At 45.5% G+C, this 20,791-nt stretch overlaps 1 protein-coding gene across 1 annotated transcript in view; it reads right to left on the bottom strand.

Moving 5' to 3' along the window:
* Positions 1-20,791, bottom strand: part of SV2B (synaptic vesicle glycoprotein 2B) — a 90,569-nt gene that overhangs the window by 21,309 nt on the left and 48,469 nt on the right. The window contains exons 3-8 of the mRNA XM_045824993.1: positions 17,806-18,664; positions 7,360-7,540; positions 6,875-7,026; positions 2,375-2,508; positions 2,116-2,205; positions 246-356 (exon numbers count right to left, since the gene is read on the bottom strand). Of these exons, the coding sequence (XP_045680949.1) occupies positions 246-356; positions 2,116-2,205; positions 2,375-2,508; positions 6,875-7,026; positions 7,360-7,540; positions 17,806-18,256 (1,119 nt within the window). The 5' untranslated portion in view covers positions 18,257-18,664. The remainder of the gene's footprint in view (positions 1-245; positions 357-2,115; positions 2,206-2,374; positions 2,509-6,874; positions 7,027-7,359; positions 7,541-17,805; positions 18,665-20,791) is intronic.

Genomic DNA, 20,791 nt, shown 5'->3' with positions numbered 1-20,791 from the left:
AAATCTCTCCCTTGGAAACGAGGGGCAAAGAGAAGAAACTAAGGTTTACAGAGTTTCCGGCTCAAGGGCTCACAGCAAGAGAGAGGGGGTCAAGGGGCTCACGCCCAAACACCCCCGTACAGGGCGCCTCTTCCCCATCGCACTGGCTTAGGTTGACGTGGGCGTTCAAGGCTTCTAATCTTCATCCACTCAGGTTACAGGTTTCCACAGAGGCCCCCCCATCCACCCCATATTCCCAGTCATACCTGCTTGAACGTGGTCTTGAATCTGACCAGCCAGCGCTGGTACCAAGTTCCCGTTGAACTCTGGATCTCAATGAATTCATCCATTTGCTTGGGAGTTTTGATGTGGGAAACCTGTAAAGCAAAGATGAGTGAGAGAACCTTAACCCCACTTTGTACCAGACCTTTCAGTTGTCGGTTAAATGGAACGGACGTTATTAGTTCGTTGAGGGCGAGAAGTGACCCTGCAGTTTGGTGACTCTTGACCAAAGATGTATGTAGCATCTCGCTGGGGTACTTATCGCACTGTAGTCAAAAATGAATCAGTCTTTTCACTCTCTCATGCCTCTGGGAAGTTAGTGGGCCACGATTCACTGAATTCCCATTTATATCTGATTTTCTCACAGTAGGGCTGCTGCTGCCTTAAAAGTCACAAGTCTATCCTCAATGGGTGTTAACATCACAGAAGTCTAGAACCTATGCAGGAAGTAGTGTGTGTGCGCGCGCGCGCGCGTGTGCGTGCACTGGGTGGAGTTTGCTATGTAGGACATTTAAAAAATACAACAAGATAAGAGAAAGTATGTCTTCCTTCTGTACAGCAAGGGAAACCATCAACAAAATGAAAAGGCAACCTACTGAATGGGAAAAATATTTGCACATCATGTATCTGATAACTAGTTAACATCCAAATACATGAAGAAGTCATACAACTCAAAAGCAAAAAAAACAACAAAGAATTGATGAAAATGGGCAGAGGATCTAAATAAACATTTTTCCAAAAAAAGGCCATACAGATAGCCAATAGGCACGGAAAAATGGTGCTCAAGGTCACTAATCATCAGGGAAATGCAAAATCACAATGAGATATCACCTCACACTGTGACTATTATCAAAAAACAAGAAATAACAAGTGTTGGAGAGGATGTGGAGACAAGGAGACCCTTGTGCACTGTTGGTGGGAACGTAAATTGGTGCGGCCACTGTGGGAAACAATATGGAGGTTCCTCAAACCATTACAATTAAAACCACCATATGATCCAGCATTCCATTTTGGGTACTGATTCAAATAAGACAAAAACACCAATTCAAAAATATATATGCACCCCCATGTAGGTGGGGGAGTTAATCCAGGAAGGCTTCTGGAGGAAATGGACAGATCCTGGTAACTAGCAGGACGTCTTCATGGAAACTACCATTTAGTAATGTTTGAACTTCACAAATTAGCAAGAAACAAAATTCAGGCTAACAGCCAATGGGGGTAAGAAATGAGTAACCTGTTGCTTGTGGCCTTGTAGGCTGGGACAACCTTCTTGAAATATAATTTGCAACACTATCTCAAGAGCCGTAAGAACACCCCAGCTCTCACAACCAGTCATTTTATTTCTAGGCATCGACTCTTTGAAAACAAACCCAGAACGTAAAGAAAGGGGAAGGAACCGTGTGTGTAAAAGGCTCACTGCAGCAACATTTACGGGAAGAAGAAAATAAAATGGGAGACATCAATCTCTAACCTTAGGGACATGTTTAGAAAAACTGTGTTGATGCTCTTACTATTAATGTTCATTAAGAGGATGGTTATGAACACTATGAGAGAACACATAGAATGCTTATGAGAGCTCTTAAGTACAACGTGTCTGTAAATACATATAATTATGTTATTCCCACATGAATACAGCTAGCTTCCTTCCCTTGTTGAATAATTATCAGTACCAAGAGGGATAACCATCAAAATGCAAAGAATTAATTACAACGCAGTGACAAGAATGTCAGGGGTTTTATTCATCTCATGACACATTTTCTGTGATGGGCTTGTATAAAAAAATTATTTTTCAGCAAACCAAACCAGGAAAGCGGAGAGGACCGCTCTTGCTGGCACAGGTGACCACACACTCACCGTGAACACCTTCTCCGGGGTCCCCTTAGCTCTCATGTTGGTGTCATGGACTTGCTTGAGAATCATCCAAGCTTCGTCATGCTTGCCCATCTGGCAAAACCAAGGAAGGAGACGTGAAAAACCCTCTGCTGGTTAGTGCAGAAACCCGAGTCTGAGGCGAAGGGAGGTGGACTTGTAGTGATGTCCACCTACAATGTCTATGGGGCAGAGGAAGCAGAGGTGTCTCCTGCTCTCACCTGGGGCCGGAGCAGTGGCTCACCTCTAGCAGGAACCGTGGGCTCTCCGGCATGAACCTCAGGGCCACCATGGACACGGTGCAGGGCAGAGCGCAGACGATGACGAACACTCTCCAGCTGTGGTAGTGGTAGTGGGTGCCCATGCTGAAGCCCCAGCCTGCAGAGAGGAAGTTCAAGGATCTCAGACACCATCTTAGGGTGACCTTGAAGCACTGGCTCTCCAACTGCAGGGCACAAGAGCACCCCCTGGAAAGTAGATTCAAAGGGGGACTTCCTGCTGCGCTCCCAAAGCTTCTGATTCTGCATCCAGGATAGATGCTGGGAGTCTGCATCCTTACAAGCCCCAAGTGGGCATGGGCTGACATTTACGGGCCTTCAGTGAGAGTGTAAACAGAGGCAACATCCCAACTCCTACACAGCCATTGAAATTCAGGTTAACAACCTATTCAATAACAGATGTTCTAGCCCCCTGTCCAGCACTGCACAGGGCCCAGCCTTGTGGGACCCCCTTATTTTCCCTCCCCGCCCACTCCCACAGAGAGAGGAGCCTGTGCTCTCATGTGTGCACACACCATACACACCCCCACGGTGACAATGGGCATCCTTGCCATGATCCCTTGATTTTAGTGGAAATTCCTGGGTCCTGAGACCCCACAGCAGGATCAGATGTTATGGGGTCCTAGCCTCATGGGGTCCTTGCTTCATGGGAAGAGGCAGCTGGAGGAAAGCCAGAGCATGGCCTTGTATGACCAAATGTTTCAACAGAGGGTTCCTCTTATTGGAGTCAAAGGGCCGAATCAGCTCTAGGTGATCCCAGCACACAGGGTTCAAGAACACACTTCTGAAACCATTGTCAGTCATTATATTATTTTTGTTATTTGAAGGAAACTGAGCTTCTCTTTTCAAATAAATTCTACCATCATTGAAGCAAAGCAGTGACCAGATCCTATTCTGCTTTCATTATTCAAAGTATTTCCAAAATTCATTTTGAGAAATTGTTTTAAGGATCCACAAAACACTATTTTTTATGTAAAGATGTTATTCATTTTTGGAGAGAGGGGAAGGGAGGGAGAAAAAAAGGGAGAGAAATATCAATGTATGGTTGCCTCTTACATGCCGTCCACTGGCGACCTACCTGGCCTGCAACCCAGGCATGTGCTCCGACTAGGAATTGAACCAGCAACCCTTCAGTTTATAGGCTGGCACTCTATCCACTGAGCCACACCAGACAGGGGCATAAAACATTCTTCAAATATCCTCATGGGTCACAAATTTCCCTTGTTAGGGATCGGTCACATGGTGGAAAGAGCTTGGAGTTTCACAGTCCCACAGATCAGAGTTCAAATTCTGGTTTTCTCACATTGTTATTGCGCGGGTGGGTTTTCACAGCTATAAAATGCAGGCGATGACTGATGCCTGCGCAGATGTGCGAAGTGAGAACACTTCCAGCAGCCAACTCACCTGCTCGCAAGGTAGCTCCGATTTCTGTAGAAATAGCTGCTTGACATTTAGTGCCAAAGATTTTGAGTAAAATAGGTGAATATCAGCAGAGATCAGCAAAAGAACTGGGGTTTTTTAAACCAAGGTTATAAACTAAAGAAACTGATTTTCTCATGCCACCCAAAGTATCTCCGAAGACCATTCCAGCAGCATTTTTTCAAAAACCAAAACTTTAGAAATAAATGCATTGAGTTCTGAAGTTAAGAAGGTAATCATTATTTGACTGTAAAAATCACTCTCCCACTGACTTAAAAAATATCCCACAAGGCCAACGGCAGTGGACCGCTGATATCTTGAATTCTCCATTAATAATCCCCATTGTGCTTTGAGTGGTTCCTCTTGCTGTGGACTGCTAGCCAATATCTACTGCTTCTGCAGATACTTCTGACTCTGTCAGTACAACGGAAGGACGAGTCAGAGGGAACCCCAGGCGGGGAAAGTGGAGCGGCAGCGGCTTTGACACATGGCACACACATCATCTGACATTCGCCATCACACCTCTCGTACAGAGCAGCCTCCGCTCCCTCCCATCTCGCTGGGGTTGGGTTGTCTGCCTTCATTTTAATTAAGAAGCCCTTCCTTTCTCCTGAGAGTAACACTGGGAAGATAAAAGCCACAGCCATATTTATTACTCACATCCAAAAACTATTCTGGCAGAATTAGAAGCAAAACGGACCAAAGCCATAGGGGCCCATCTCCGCGAGATAACGAGGGAAGGGCAGAAGCTCGTGTGTTTATGAAGTATCCTGTCTCAGAAAGATTTTTATGATAATAAGTTTAAATTATCCCAAATCCAATATCCCTTCATGCCCCTATGGTTTTTATGGTGATTTTAGTAATCTGCACTAACCACGTTTATGAGGCACATCCTCGGGGCCTTAAATTAATAAAATTAAGTACTGAACTGCCCCCCTCCGCCTCGATACATGGGACGGCCATTCATTTGGAGACGGATTGCTCTGCTCACTGGTCTTTCAGCTTGCCCTACTTTTCTGTGTCAGGATCTCACCAACAGCTGGTGGAGCTGACTGCAATGAGAATTACTCTTCCATAATATATATACATTTTTTTTGCTCCTGAGTTCCCAGAAAAACATTCTGAGTTTTGCAATTCTCTTTCTCAATGACTCAGTCACCCAATTCCTGGGGCCAAGACCTCCCATCACTTCGTCCCTGCAAAAGCAATTAAGCGGGTTGCACAAGCCGTGCACAAACATCAGCCTCCTCTCCGCAGTGACCCCTGCATTCGTCCTGCTATGGGCGTGGGGGGTGCGGTGAGAGGATTAATGTCTTAGGCGTATTGAGAAATACTGTCAAATGTCTGCTTCATTGTGGACAAAACATCTGGTCCTGGTAAAAGGGAGGCTTAAAATAAATCATCACTCTTGTTTCACTGTGATTCACGTCTACCATACACTTCCAGGATGGATTTCCCCCGAGGTAACGCCTGTTTCAGTTGAGCCAAATCGTCTAAGAGGCTTATTGTTTTTTGTTTGTTTGTCTGTTTGTTTGTTTTACTTGTTTAACAAAGTGTGTTAAGTGTTCATTATATGCCAGCCCCTGTGCTCAGAATGGGGTGGACGCTATATCTACTCTCACGTGGCTTAGAACTCAGTGAGCAGTCTCAGTTTTCTAGTTCTGTGGTCCTGCCCAGGACTGACACCACTCACAGCAGTCTATTTTCACACCTCTCCTTTTCTTCCCGTCTTACTCTATTCCCTACTCCCAGCACTGCCTCCTGTTGACCACCCATTTCCTTCTTTATTCTCACTTCTGTTCCCTCAACTCTTTGTAAGAGGCTTGCATTTTTAAATGCAGGATTTCATACATACACACATACAAATAAAAATCACAGATTTCATACAGGGATACAAATAAAAATCACCTTGTTCATTCGGGGTAAAATATCTTATCAAGAACCCCACTCTTGACCAGTAGTGGTCCGTCAGCAGCTATGCAGCCCCTCTGCCATGGGGTCAACATGCTCCCCATGTAAATGCTTCCATTGCCAGCTGCAGATCAGAGACATCTGCCAGACTTTACAGGAAGGGGAAATGTCCACTGCGTTAAACCACTAAGATTTCAGGGTTGAGAGGGTTATCAGGCTAATGCCCCCAGCTTCATCTTAACGAATAGAAGAGGCATTGTCTACACTAAGACTTCTTTAAACGTTATAGATGGAGCCTCTGTTAGCTCCGAACACACACAGGACCACATGTAAAACAAGGACACCAAGAAGGTGAATGAGTAGAGAATGGTTGATTAGCTTCAGCTACCCCATCCCTCTGCAGGTCCTAAACCACGGCAAAGCCTACACCCATAATCAGTGGTTTTTCTGAAAATGACTCTGAAGGAGGCTGGTAGTATTTCTTGTCTGGGATACCGAGAAGTCATACTCAAAATCAAACTGATGCCTTCTCCCTACTTTACTTTTCACAAAACCAACAGTGAAAGTTCACATTGCCAGGTCTCTGCCTAGAAAATCTACTTTAACAATTATCCGGGATAATAAAATTGTCCTGGCTGAATCAGGACCTTGTCTGTAGGGGCTGCTCCGCTTCTGTAGTCTTCAAGAGTACTGCAAAGCAGCTGGGGCTGGTGGGGGAGCAACAGGATTCAAGGTCATGCCAGTGCCATGACCTTGGCCAAAGCACTAGCTTTGTTTGGCTTCTGTTACCTCATCTCTAAGATGGGGTTACCAAAGCCTAACTTGTTGGGGGGTGGAGGGTTGAGGAAATAGGTGAAATCCTTTCAAATAAAAAGAAGAAGGGAAAGGAGAGAATTAGAAAGGAGGAAGGCGGGGTGGGAGATGGGAAAACAGGCTGTATTATTTTCTGAAACACAGGTATGGAAATCAGCAATGTGTCTCTAGTGGTGGAAGTTTGTTTTTTTTTTTTTAGAAAGATTGAATTCATACAGAGGAACTGTGTGAATAAGGGCAATAAGGCTGAGGACAGAAAGTGTCACCGGGAGGCAGGTGCCTTTGAAACAAGGCCTCTGGGCTATTTTGAGCCACATGCTCACCGTAGTGTGGGATGATGCTCCAGGCCATGGCAGAGGCATAGATGCCCCCTGTCATCCAGAAGATGCCCAGCCAACTGAGGTGCTCCCCTCGCTTCTCCCGAGACAAGAATTCGGAGAAATAGGCAAAAACAATGGGCAGAGCTCCGCCAATACTGTAGGGGGAAAAATGCCAGAAACAAAGAATCAATCATACACTGAAAATGGTCATAGCAGAAACCAAGTTGCCTATACCCGACCCTTAGGCTCTGGGGCGAAACAACCGAATGAATTTCAAAGACTGGCCAAGGCAGTGCCAGGTTATATTGACCTTCTGCGCACTGACTTTACAACCTAACCGCTTTCGAAGGTTGACTTTAGTATAGTATCTTGGAAGTCGAACAAGAACCCAGTCCAGGGTTTTCCGGAGGTACCCCTCAGCGCTGGAGTTCCAGGATGGTTGGACCATTGGTCTAGGGGGGCCCAGCTGAAGCTCTGAGACTACATACCCTATGCCCGAGATGAGCCGGCAGAAGAGGAAGGCTCCATAACCCTGCACGAAGGAGGAGAGGGAGGCGAAGGAGGCGTTGAGGGCCAGAGACATGCTGAGAACTCGCTTCCTCCCCAGCTTATCGGCCAGGCCCCCCAGGATGAAGGCCCCCGCCATCATTCCCAGGTAGACTATCAGCCCTGTTGTGAAGGAGAGGGGAGAGGGTGGAGAGAGAAGACAAGACATGAGAGACTGTGCAGTGTTCTAGAAAACCCGACGCCCCCTTTTATACATCCTAGAAATTCCGTATCACCAACAAAAAAGGTGGAATGCAATGGATGTTCGTGGCAAATTAGAAGTTCTCTACGAATTCAACTTCTTGGGAATGCTATTCAAAAAGATATTCTCACGCGTTTATACATCTGCATATATACTATCAAAGGTAACCAGAACTGGGTTTGATGTTTCTTTCTTAAATGTTACTCTTCTAGATGCATAACATGCAGAAACAGGAAATGTTGTGATTTCATTTTTAAGTGAGAAAAAGTGTTTTTACTGCAAATCTCCTTACCTGTGGGATCATATTTAAAGAGACAAGTGCTGGTACAGTTTATGAAATGTAGTAATTAATATTGCAATAGCTCTGGTCCTAGGTGGGGTTCTGGAAACATTAGGGTGAACACTGTGTCAAGTATATGATTGCCCAAACACTATGCCGTACACCTGAAACTAGGACAGAACAATTTCAAATGTAAACTATAATTGAAAAAAATTTTTAAAGATTTTATTTACTTATTTATTTTTAGAGAAAGGGGAAGGAAGTGAGAAAGAGAGGGAGAGAAACATCAATGTGTGATTGCCTCTCACACGCCCCCTACTGGGGACCTGGCCCACAACCCAGGCATGTACCCTGACTGGGAATTGAACTGGTAACCCTTTGGTTCGCAGACTGGTGCTCAATCCATTGAGCCATACCAGCCAGGGCAAATTTTTTTTTAATTTTAAAAACTGTAAAGAGAGAGAGAGAGAGAGAGAGAGAGAGAGAATGTCCAGGGAGAAGTGGCAAAGCAAGTATGGAGAGCACTGGGAAGAAAGAAAATGGTGCAAATGAAAAACAACAATTGCCAACAAGACCAGCTGCTTTATTAAAACACCCAAATTTTATTAAATACCCAAAAAGGACCTTTCTTAGCTACAGCCAGTTTTCATATTTCTTTCAGGAATGTGGAAGAGAGTAGCAATGAGCTGTTCTTTCTCAAACACTACTACTTGCCTTAGAATAAAATCAGTTCATTTAAGCTTTCGTATAAAAGTAGGCACTTTGATGGTATTCTGGTGGAAGACAGCATCCTTATAGAGGTGGCAAATCTCCAGAAGCATGTGAATAATTCCTTCCTATTAAATACTGAGTGCTTACCAATCACCATGACGGTGCTAAGTATATATGGTATTGACTAAACCCGTGGAGAAAACTTTGCACCATGTCTTTCATGCAGAGAAAATGATGCATGCAAGTTTCCTGAGTAGCCCTGGCCCAGCCTTGACTGCAAATCAAGCAATGAATGCAAATTGTCTTCCACAGAAAGGACCTGCCGATGTCTTATTTATGCAGATGTGTGCCTGGAAGGACCCACAAGGAGCAAAAAACTGCAATGAGCTAGTTCAGCACTTTGAAGGTAGGTCCCCAAAAGGAGAAATTGAACTACGCTGTGGTTTCTTTTCCCAGCAACAGATTGGTTTCATTTTATTTATTTTTATTTTTTTTATTAAGAGTTCACTGATGTGCAGCATATTCATAGTTTCAGGTGTACAATATAATGATTCGATATTTGTTTATATTGTGAAATGGTCACCCAAAGGAGTCTAGTTAACATCCATCACCATACACAGTTACAGAATTTTCTTTTGTTGTGATGAGACCTCTTAGCAAATTGCAAAAAATGCAAAATTGTGTTATTAACTATGGGCACCATCCTGTACATTACTGCCTCATGACCTATTTATCTTATAACTAGATGTTTGTACCTCAGTACTCCCTTCAGCCACCTACGCGTAACTGCCTCTGGCAGACAACATGTGCTTTGTATCTATGAGCTTGGTGTTTTGTTTTGTTTTAAGATTCCACATATAAGTGAAATCACATGGTATTTGTTTTATTCTGCCTGACTTATTACACTTGACAAACATAATGCCCTCAAGGCCCACCAAGTTGTTGCAAATAGCAAGATTTCATTCCGTTATGGCTGAATAATATTCCATTTCTCGAGGGATGAACATTTGGGTTGTTTCAATATCTTGGCTATTGTAAATAATGTTGTAATAAACATGGGGGTGCCATATTTCCTTCTTTTATTTACTTTTTTAGATAACTTTTTTTAAGGATTTTATTTATTTTTAGAGAGAGGGGAAGGGAAGGAGGAAGAGAGGGACAGAAACATCAATATGTGGTTGACTTTTGTATGCCCCCTACTGGGGACCTGGCCCGAAATCCAGGCTTGTGCCTTGACTGGGAATCAAACCAGTGATCCTTTGCTTCACAGGCCTGCACTCAATCCACTCACCTATACCAGCCAGGTTCCTTCTTTTATTATTTTATTACACTAAATGAAAAGAAATGACAACTAGGTATTGTCAAAGATTTTTATAAACTAGGATTTTCTTCACTCACCTGCATTGTAACTCTTCACCCTCTATATTGCTCAAAGTCACAAAACATGTTTTCTTTTCAGCATATGATATTACTTCATGAAATATGCCTATAAGTCTACACGTATTTATCACATGCCTGTTATTGGGTAGGCAGCCTTTGAGTCACTGGGGATACGGTGGGGCGCAAACACAAGGAGATCCCTGCCTTTGTGGAGCTTACATTCTAGTTGAGAAAAAAGAGATAAACGAAGAAGTGAGTAAAATATATAGTAAGTGGGCTACTGGTGTTACAAAACAGAACACGGGGGAGGGAAATAGGGAGAGCCGGGGTGGAAGGTGGCAACTGAAAATAAGGCGGATCAGGAAGTTTTCACCAAAATGGGGTATGTGGGCCAAACCTAAGTGAGGCTGAACATGGGGGTATCTAGGGGAAATCGCCGAGGCTGTGCTCCTGGGGAGGTTTCTCTGCATGCTTGGAGGACTCACAGAGAGGATTTCCCCCTCTCCCTGTGTCACCAGTTCCTCAGCCCTGAGCTTGGAAGATGTACTGAACCATTTCCCATTATATTAGGTCGCTGACGTTTGTGTTTGAGAAAATGAATCATGATCTGCGAATCCACCTCATAAAATGTGTCACACTGTATGGTAATAAGGTGGGGATCAGTGTTCCCTGCTACCCTGTGGGTTGATCAGCCTGATGCGGCTCTGACCACCAAGGGTTTCCAACATCTGGTTCCCTGCAGACTGAATTTTGCTCAGTCTGAGCCATCACGAGTTATGTCTAGCAGGATGGCCTTACTCACTGAGGAGGGCATCTTAAAACCATCTTCGGCTACCCTGTGACCCACCTCCAGTAAGAAAGTCTGAGTGAACCTTCTAGGCCAGTGGTCCCCAACCTTTTGGGCACCCGGAATTGATTTCATGGATGATGATTTTTCCACGGCCAGGGGTGGGGAGGGGATGGTTTCAGGATGATTCGAGCTCATTACATTCAAGCTCATTCCTGCTCTGTGGCCCGGTTCCTAACAGGCTGGGGACCCCTGTTCTAGACCACCAGTTTGCAGTGTCAGCAACAAACATCGTGCCAGCTATTAAGCTACTGTCTCTCAGTCCCACAGCCACCCTTCCAGCCCCTGCTTTGTGTGTGCTTTGCCAGCCACTCCCCGCTAGGCCCCCCACCAGGGGGCACTAGACAGAGGCATAATGGCGAGAGAAGGAAGAAAGGGGCCTGTGCTCTTGGTTTCATAAATCTCACAGCAGTCACACTTCCTCACCCCACAGCAACAATGCAGCAGCTGAATCTGGTTAGCAGAATCAGCCACACCCTGCCCTTCTGTCCTCACCCACACCAGCACCAGCCTGCCAGGGCCCACTCTCCAGAGACCTGAGCTGTAGCTTCCTGAGGCCCCTTCTCTGAGCTTCTAAATCATAATAATCCCAATCTCTTCTCTTTATTCTCCCATTCCTAGAAGTGGCAGCAGCTCCCTGCATTCAAGACCTCAGGAGACTTCTAAACAAAAACATTTCAGTTTTCCAGTTAATAATTTTTACATTAAATCCATCTGTTGGAATAATTGGCATGTTTTCCATTTCCTGAATACAACCTGACCCATCCAGACATGTAGAGAAATGGATGAATCTTAGAGATTAGCTCTAAATCCAACCCCTGAGCTTAACTGGATGAGGCCGCTGAGCTCCAAAGAAAGGCAGTCACTCTCCCAGCACCTAGCTGCTGGCCCAGGACCCTTATACATGGCCCTTTGCATCTCCTGGCTCCAAGCCTGGTGGTTCTGCTCCCAAACCTGACTGGGAGGAACTAGAGAGAACCCAAAATGCTTTTCTCAAAATGCTGAGGATATGTTGCCCTAAAATACACCACATGTAAAAGGATTATTTTGAGCCCTGCCCCTAAGAGCAGACTTCAACTCAATCACCGGACTCTTATCAGCCCAGGCACAGCACCAGGAGGAATCTACATAAGAAATTCAGGGAATCAACTTTATCTTCCATTAATTTGCCTCATCTGTTTATGTTCCCACAGTCTGCCACCCACGAAGGCCAAAAACCTTTTTCCTTTCTCTCTCCAGATGTCTTATCCTCTGTGCTATCCCAGCCCAAGTTCTAACCATCCTCCGAGTTGCCCCTGTGCATGTGCGCTGTACCTGTTAATCAACTCTTTTTCTCTTGGTAATCAGTCTTTTGTCAATTTAACTCAAAGGGCCCTCATCCATGGAAACTGGGACACGGAGGGAAGAAGCGTTTCCTCCCCTGAGCCGTCTCTGGAGGCTATGAACAGGGAGAGGGAGCTGAAAAGATGGGCCAGTCCACAGAGAAGAGGAGGGTGAAATCAGCAATGCCTCTGCAATGGCTGTGCTAATAAACTCATTTAAAATCTGTCTTTAGCGAAAGGAATGAAGACAATAACTTTGGAAAATTGGAGTGCAATGGAGTTATCAAAAATTAACATTAGCAGGAAGCAAATGAGGGACTAGGCAAATAAGATAGCTAGAAAGTATATCAATTCTTCAGTCCCACTTATAAAGCTCAGTGGCACAGGGGGGCGAGTCCCCCTAATACTCTTGAGCTTTTTTAAGGAAATTAAAAACCACGGTAGCTACGTGCAGCATAGGGAGGATGGGAGTGAGGAGGAGGAGGTGACATGGTGGGAAGGGCTTTGGACTGGTGACACCACCACAAAGGAAAGGAAGTGCCCATCCCAGGAAGAGGGACGACCCACCCAGAAGGTGCCGTGGAAGGCAGAGGCTGGTCTGCAGGGACCATCTGAGTCACAGTCCCGTAGGGTGACCACCGGCAACCAGCCCATCCGTCTCCTCTCATCACGGCTCCCGCTTTGTGAGATTCGGATAATGGTGCCCACTTGCAGAGCTCTTAGGGCTATATAGGACAGTGGGCTGAGAGTATCTAGCAGGATGCCTGGCATAAAAGTAAATGCACAATTAAGTCAAAGTCGCTATTGCTGTTTTAGAATTGGCTGTGACCTGAGAAAGACACAGGATTAGAAAAATAAAAGTAAGTTGGTGGTATTTTAAAATCAAACCAACCATATATTAAAGGAGTTTGAGGAAAGAGGATACAGACCAACGGAAGACACTTATTTATAGCAGCATGCCCTTTAAATATATCTCCCTCGCTCCTTACCTGACAAAGCCAGATTCCAACAAAAAGCTCTTTTTGACTAAAATATTTTTCAAGTTTTCTCTAACAAGACTTTTTTGGGGGAAAAAACTTTTCTAAATTTTTTGCTAACTCTTATTTAGATCTTTTAAATTCCCAGATTAAATGTCGCCTCTTGAAAGAGGCATCTGTGATGTTTCAAACTAGGGCTCAACCAACTTTTCCTATAAAGGACCAGAGAATAAACATTTTACTTGTAAAATGTCTAGTATAGCCCTGGCTGGTGTGGCTCAGTGGATTGAGCACTGGCCTGTGAACCAAGGGGTCACCGGTTCGGTTCCCAGTCAGGGCACATGCCTGGGCTGCGGGCCAGGTTCCCCAGTGGGGGATCCTTGAGAGGCAACTGCACATGGATGTTTCTCTCCCTCTCTTTTTCCCTTCCTTCCCCTCTGACTGAAAATAAATAAATACAATCCTTTTTAAAATGTCTAGTATAACATGGATGCAAGGTAAGAGTTCCTCAAATTATAGCTCCTGCTGGTGGTAGTGTAACCATTACATTTGGCTCTAAGGGAAGGTGACAGAGGCCGGACCAGGCCCGGGAAAGTGGCTGACTCTCCAGCATCACCTCCTTTCGTTTCTGTGAAGAATTAACATGCGAGGAAACAAACCTTCCGACCTCGGTGCTATACAGTGGCCCACGGTGAACGCGAGTGCCAAGGAGAGGCAACACGGGGCACGGGAGAAGCGTCAGGAACTGCAGCTTGGCGTGTGTTTCTTAAGGTTTCTGAGCAGACAGTCCCCCTGTCACACACCCTGGGGGTCAGCACGCTGACCATCTCACGGGGTCACTTAAAGATCAAATGAGAGCCTCCGAGACAACCACTGAAAACCTGTTATGCGCCGTGCAGATGTAAGCAAGACTTTTGGGTACAATTCCCTTTTTTTTTTTCCCATACTGGTCAAAATGTGTGCCAGTATCCCCGCCACCTTCACGAAGACAAAAAGGAAGCTGTTTGGGGAGAGCTCCTTCACAGCACAATAAGCCAAAACCCTGACATCTCAGCTGCTCAGACTGACCCAGGGTTTCTGTGCAAACCACCTACTTCTCTACCTGGCTGCACAACAGAATCACCGGGGAGCTATTTAAAAAATGCCTGTGGCCACACCTCCCTTAATTATTCAGGCTTAATTACTCGAGAGCAGGGTGTGTGTGTGTGTGTGTGTGTGTGTGTGTGTAACAGCTCCTCAATGCTGTAATGGGCAGGCAGGGTTGAGAACACTCATCTAAAGCAATGGTTCCACATAGAGGTCATTCTGTGCCCTCGAGGACATTAGCCAATACCCGGAGACATTTTTGGTGTCATAACTGGGAGCTGGATGCTACAGGCATCCAGTGGGAGGCCAGGAAGGCTGCCAAATACCCAACAACAAACAGAACAGGGACCCCAGAGCAAAGAATTATGCAGACCAAAATGTCATTAGTGCATGCTGTTGAGAGAGGCCACATGGAGGACTGGTGTGAAAGAAACTCAGCAGCCCTGATTGGTGTAGCTCTGTTGGTTGGCCTTCATCCCGCAAAGCAAAAGGTCATGGGTTCAATTCCCGGTCAGGGAATAAGCCTGGGTTGCTGGCTTGGTCCCCCGTTGGGGTGTGTGCAAGAGGCAGCTGATCGATGTTTCTCTCACATCAATGTCTTTCTCCCTCTCTTCCTCCTCCCTCACCCTCTCTCTAAAAATAAACAAAATCTCTTTTTTAAGTTAAAAAGAAAGTGAATAGCTGACTGTACTGTAGGAAATGGCTCAGCAATATCTCTGGTTCCACCGGCTCTCCAGAACCTTGTCACTCCCCCATCAAGGCATGGAGTCTATTTCCCTCTCCCTGGAATGCGGAAGGTGTTTATGACAGCCTCAACGAATGGAATGTACAGGAAACGACACTCCTGATGTATTTACTGAGCACATATTTTGTGCCCGGCCCTGGACCACCGAGGGGCCCCTCCGCTCAGGAACTGACACTGTGAATTCAAAGCTAAAGGAAAAGTGGCTCATAAATCAGAGGTTCTGCCCTGATGCTCACCTCGAATTTGCATGTGAAACAATGGAAGAATAATCTTTTGTGACAGCAGAGTAACACATCCATCTCGGAGCAACTATGCAAATTCAACTCACAATGGATTCTAATGAACCCACCCAGCTGACATCCTCAGTGTCTTCCACAGACTCCGGTCCCCGGGGTCCCCTGTTAGGTTCTAAATCACTCTCTGAAGCATAGAACTCCCTGTGCCTTCCCACTGCAAATGGTAAGAAAAACTAACAGCCAATAAAATATACTCCAAGTGGCGAGACCCTTCCAGGAAATCAAAATTTTGAATGCAAAAATGGAACTCTCACCTGCAAGTGGTTTGTCCTTCCTTTGGTCAGCATAAAAACAGGACTAGCCCCCCAGTTCTAGCCTAAGAAGTATTCTTACAACTATGGGAAGATGTTGGTATTAATTTGCTAAATACAGGCAGAGGATAAAATGAGACTCAAATCCTCTAACCACCACGGTGACTGTGAAGGCTACATGAGAAATGCTGGCCTCATGACACCCTTCAATCATCCACTTCCCCGATCCACTTAGACATTCATTTTGTTGACTACAAGTGGGGCCCCAGTAGTGCACAGAAGTCTATCTTTGCTCAGATGGCCTGCCTCTCCATCTTGGGCCAAGACATCTTCCTGGCAAACGCTGAAAGCAAAATCACACAGATGTGGGCTGTCCAGATTAAGACCGTGTTCCCTTAACTCACAGCATTTGCCCTGGGAGACAGTAGAAGCATCAACCAAGCCGCTGCTCTGTTAACGAGGCTGTCGGGCACCAGGGTGGCAGGGAGACCGAGAGGGCGTGAAATTGTTACTGACATTGCCAAGTGGGACCAACAGGGACCCAGGGTTTCAGTGAGAAGACCACAAAACAAAGGAACATCTTGGGAGTGCTTAGATCACTGGGAACAGTTTGTTTCGCATTGGGTTTTGGGGTTTGTTTGGTTCCGGGTCCTTTCAAAAACATCTATTCAAACTTAAAGTCACCTGGCAGAATTTTTTTCAATAATAATTTAAAAACTCTAGTACAGTTCTGCGGAGTTTAAAATCTCTGAGTAACAGCTTTGCTTCTGAAGTCATTGCTTCTGTTTGTGTATACACGGTCTCTTTTGTTTTTTCCTACCAGTGGTATCGACACAGTTCTAATCATTTTAAATGGTCCTTATAGTTAAGTAGGAATGGATAAAACCATTTTTAACTCCCCCCCAGGATAATTCTTAATGCAGATTTTTAAATGTTTCCATCCCAATTTTATTTATACTGACTCACATACTATAGCCTATAGGCTAAATCCTGCCCATGGCCTTTCTCTGTAAAAAAGTATTATTAGAACACAGTGATGCCCATTTGTTTACATATTGTCTATGGCTGCTTTTGTGCTACAGAAGCAGAGCTGATTAGTGGTGACAGAGACCATCTGGACCCACAAAGCCTAAAATATTTACTATCTGAGCCTTTGGAAACAATGATTGCCAGCCCTTGCTGGAAAGCAAGCACTGGGGGCCAGAATAGCACAAGGTATTTCATAGTGTGTATCCCTACAGTAATTAAATAAGTCTCTGTGTTAATACCTGTTTGCCCTGCTAGAGATACCTTCTTTGAGAGCAAAGGACTTTATCTAGTTCATTATTTTCTCCCCAGGGGCTAAACACAGAGACTAGCACAGAGGATACAAGTAACAAATATTTGTTGAATGAATAAGCTAAGTTGCTAGATAGACTTGGAGGTGCTGAGGGCCATTAAGTATGTTTACGTCTTGAGTCGGAACCTGACTCACAGGAAGTTCTCAGTAACTGTAGATTTGCTAAACAATCAAATGCACAGACTCTACATGCAGAGAATGGATGTGTTTTGCAGGAAAATTAATGACCAAGACAAATCCTTGTCTATGTTATAATGAATCTCTTCCGTGCCACGCTATTGGTGCCGATCCTTTCTCTAACTTCACAAAATCCTCTCTGCTTCAAGCCCTGATAACTGACACTTGGCTATGAGGGTGCTAGTCTCATCACTGGTTTGCAGAGCTGGTCCTCCCCCCTGCAGAATCCATCTGTGCTTCACGACGTGGTTCCCAAAAGTCTGCAGGGGCTCCGTGGGTGTGCTCAGCCTGGCATTCATCCCCAAGACACGGGCATTCGGCCCACAAACACTTATACACGAGACAAACCAGGGACAGATCAGATTCTGGAAGGACACAGAGAGAAGTACCAAGTGGAAGAGACCCCTGGCCTGCCACTCACAAAACGTATCTGTCACTTGGATATGGAAGATGGTTTAATAGGAAGAAGAGAGAAGTCAGACTCTCAAGGAGGCCACAAGATTTGGAAAAAGAACTACGAGCTTGAGAGTCAGACAGACCTGAGTAGAAATCCAAGCTCTGATACTCACCAACTATGTAAACTTGAGCCAATGAATTAATTTCTCTAAGATTAAAAACACCTTAAAGGCAAACTGTGTGTAAAATGATAATGTTGAAGGGGAATTGTGATAGATTTAAGGGGCCTAACAGTGACAGGTGCTATATCATTGTACTGCTCTTTCCCTTTCATATCTCACTGCCACGCAGAGAATGCTCTTTGGAAATTTCCACTTACCAAGCATTCCTTTCTTGGAACTGGACAGACACATGTCCTTCTCTGCACTCGGCAGGGCAAAGCTCACCACAAACACCTCCACCCCATCAGCCATCAGGGCCAAACCCAAGATGAAAAAGAGGGTCCACTGGAAGCGCCCGTGGCCACACTCATCAATGATGGTCTCGTACTGGTGAGCCAGCTGCTCCTCGTCTTCCATCCTTTCGGCCATCAGGTCTGCCCGGCCCCGCAGGCCGTCTGCCCTGGAGGGTGCCATCTTGGTCTTCTTGACCTTGACATCATCTGGGTGAGGGATGCCCTGGTACTCGCCCTCGTAGATCTCATCCTCCTCATCATGGCCTTCGGTGACATCACTCTGCGCATCCTCTTCTGGGTTGGACTCATTGCCACGATAATAGCCGTCGTTGTGGGCATAGCCCTCGTAGTTGTCCTGGTATTTGTAGTCATCCATTCCTTAGTGCCGGACTGCCTGGCTGCCTCTTGAGCTATATCTTGCACACTGTGGTACCGGTTCGGGCTGTTTCAATAACCATCATCCATTTTCTGTGCAGATGTTTAAATGTGGAACTTGTTTGTGTGACTTCTTGGATAGAAGTGACTGACACCTGTGTTTTCTCCCAGTGTCTCTCAAACAGAGCAGAGTTGTGTGAAGGCAACTGAAGAATCCTTTTGCTGTCCGTGTGTATTGGGAATCTTTGGAAAATTTAGAATTCTGCTCTAGTCTCCTTCAGTGACCCAGAGATCTTATGTTGGGAGATGTTGATGAGAAACGGGTCCAGCTGGGTTCCTTGACAAGGCGCCGGCAGGACGCGACAGCTTGCTGGCTGGCCCGACTTGTTCTGTTACCGAAGGTTATGCCCTGGGGGTACAGAGAAGGGAGCGAGAGGAGGATTACAAACTAACAAAATCCCAGCAAACACTCTGAGAATTAAACAAATATATTTACCAATGCCAGCACTTTGTGTGCAAGGTGTAGGAAACCTTGATGAGACATTTGGATTTGTAGTGAATGAGTGAGGCTTGAGTCGGTGAGACAAAGAATAAGGGGAGAGAGAAGAGGGTCAGAGAGGTCTTTGAAGTACTGATTTACCCATAAAAGGAGTCAAGTCTTACCCAAGAATAAAACAAAGAGCGGGCAAAGGATTTTCAGTGCAAGATAATTCTGTGTTGCAGATTTTCTGTTAAAATTTTTCAAGCTTTTGGCAACAATTTAGGTTTACCACAGCTCAGCTTCTGTTAGGAAAATGCCAGCTTTTCTGACTCTGTTATAAAGGGGATGGACAATTTTACATCTAGAAATGGGTGGCAAAGAAATATCCAGGACCATCTTTCCCAGGGCCCACCTTACATTTAAAACTCAGCCTTGTGTTTTGAGGATCACTGTGACCTTGTACTTGGGCTTAAATAGGCAGGACCCATTGCTGAAGACCCAGAGCCAGAGAGCTTGGGTCTGAAACTTGATTCTGCCACATAATTGCTGTGTCTTTCTGAGCCTCACTTTTCTCATCTCTGTAACAGAGATAACAATAGTACTTAACTCCTAAAGTTGTGCATAAAAGTGCTGGAACAGTGCTAGACCTGCATGATAAATGCTATTTAAACTTTATCATTGTGGTTTCTCCTTATATTTCTACTTCCAATTCTGGAAATCAGAACCCAGTGTTGTCAGAGCCAAGACCCTGCATCCCAATTCTAATCATTGGGTTCTCCCTGTCGACTCCTGTGTGTCCAGTGGCCAGGCACACCTTGCCCTAAACACCTTCCCAGAACCCAGTTCTCACTAGGTTTGGAGCCACCAATTAATATTGACGACTGTGCTGAGTGTGTCTCATCTCTTATCCCTAATTCTCACAACACGCAGAAGGAGAAGAAAAATGTATTTGCATCTTTTATCTTACAGACAAAGAAACTGTGGTTCAGACTGAATTAAGTCAAGGCCACAGAGCTAAGTCAAGGCCACAGAGCTAAGTCCAGTGATCCCAAAGTCAGTTTTCTCCATAGCCCCAGTGCTTCCCAAATGCTGTTCCAAGGTACTGTCACTTTAGATTACCCGGGGAGCATGCAGAAGGGCTGGTTCAAGCTCAGAAATCCGAGTTTTCCCACAGTTCCCCAAGAGGCCATGAGGCCCAGCCGCAGTCCCCCAGGAGTGGAGGCCAGGCCCCTCCTACCTCCCTTGCCCTCCTCCCACTCTCCCTGCTGCCAGACCCTCGGACACAGGTGGATGCTCAGACCTCTTCTTTGGAGCTGCCGGAAACCCAATCCCCAGCAAAATCCACCTGCCAAAGTGTACATATGCCATCAACCTTTACAGGTCCCCCTGTCAGACCTCAAACCCGCCCTGTCATTTCATCAAGCTCGGCAGATGTCACCTCACAACAAGACTGAACACACTTGTCCTTGATGTGGCCGCTGGACTCCTCCCCCTTGCCCCCAGCACATCCCTGGGTCCCTGCCCCACACCTGCCTGCCTGGCCCTGCTCACCCTCAGTCCTGAAGAGATTCCAGTTCAGGCGATCACAATGCATTTGTGAATTCAAATAACACAACACATTTCTTTTGGTGATATGCCCAAGATCAATGGCCCTCCAATGCAAAGTGGGCCAGAACCACTCAGGATATTGGGAGAACTCGTTAGAAATGCAAATCCTTCCCCCCACCCCTGGCCCCAAAGACTCTGAATCTACAAAGTAGGTCTAGGACATGGAAATCTGCATTTACCAAAAACACTGCGGGGAATCCAGCAGACTGCACTGTGAGAAACTGCTGTGAGAGCGAGCAAGAAATACTAAGAACTGACTCCCACTTTATCCTTTTCAATTTTCCATCACCCCCAGTAAATAAATTGTGTTTGACCATGCTGGCCCAGGCCACGTCAGATTAATATTCTAAATCTGTTTTTATTATATCCACTTAGGGACCACAGGAGGAATATAAATCACATGTAAACGGCATGAGAGTTTTGCAGAGAGCTATAAAAAATGGAGAA

The sequence above is a fragment of the Phyllostomus hastatus genome, unplaced genomic scaffold (assembly GCF_019186645.2).
Source record: "Phyllostomus hastatus isolate PE091 unplaced genomic scaffold, TTU_PhHast_1.1 phas_scaffold_555, whole genome shotgun sequence".
NCBI lineage: Eukaryota > Metazoa > Chordata > Mammalia > Chiroptera > Phyllostomidae > Phyllostomus > Phyllostomus hastatus.
This window is presented reverse-complemented; position numbering and strand designations above follow the sequence as displayed.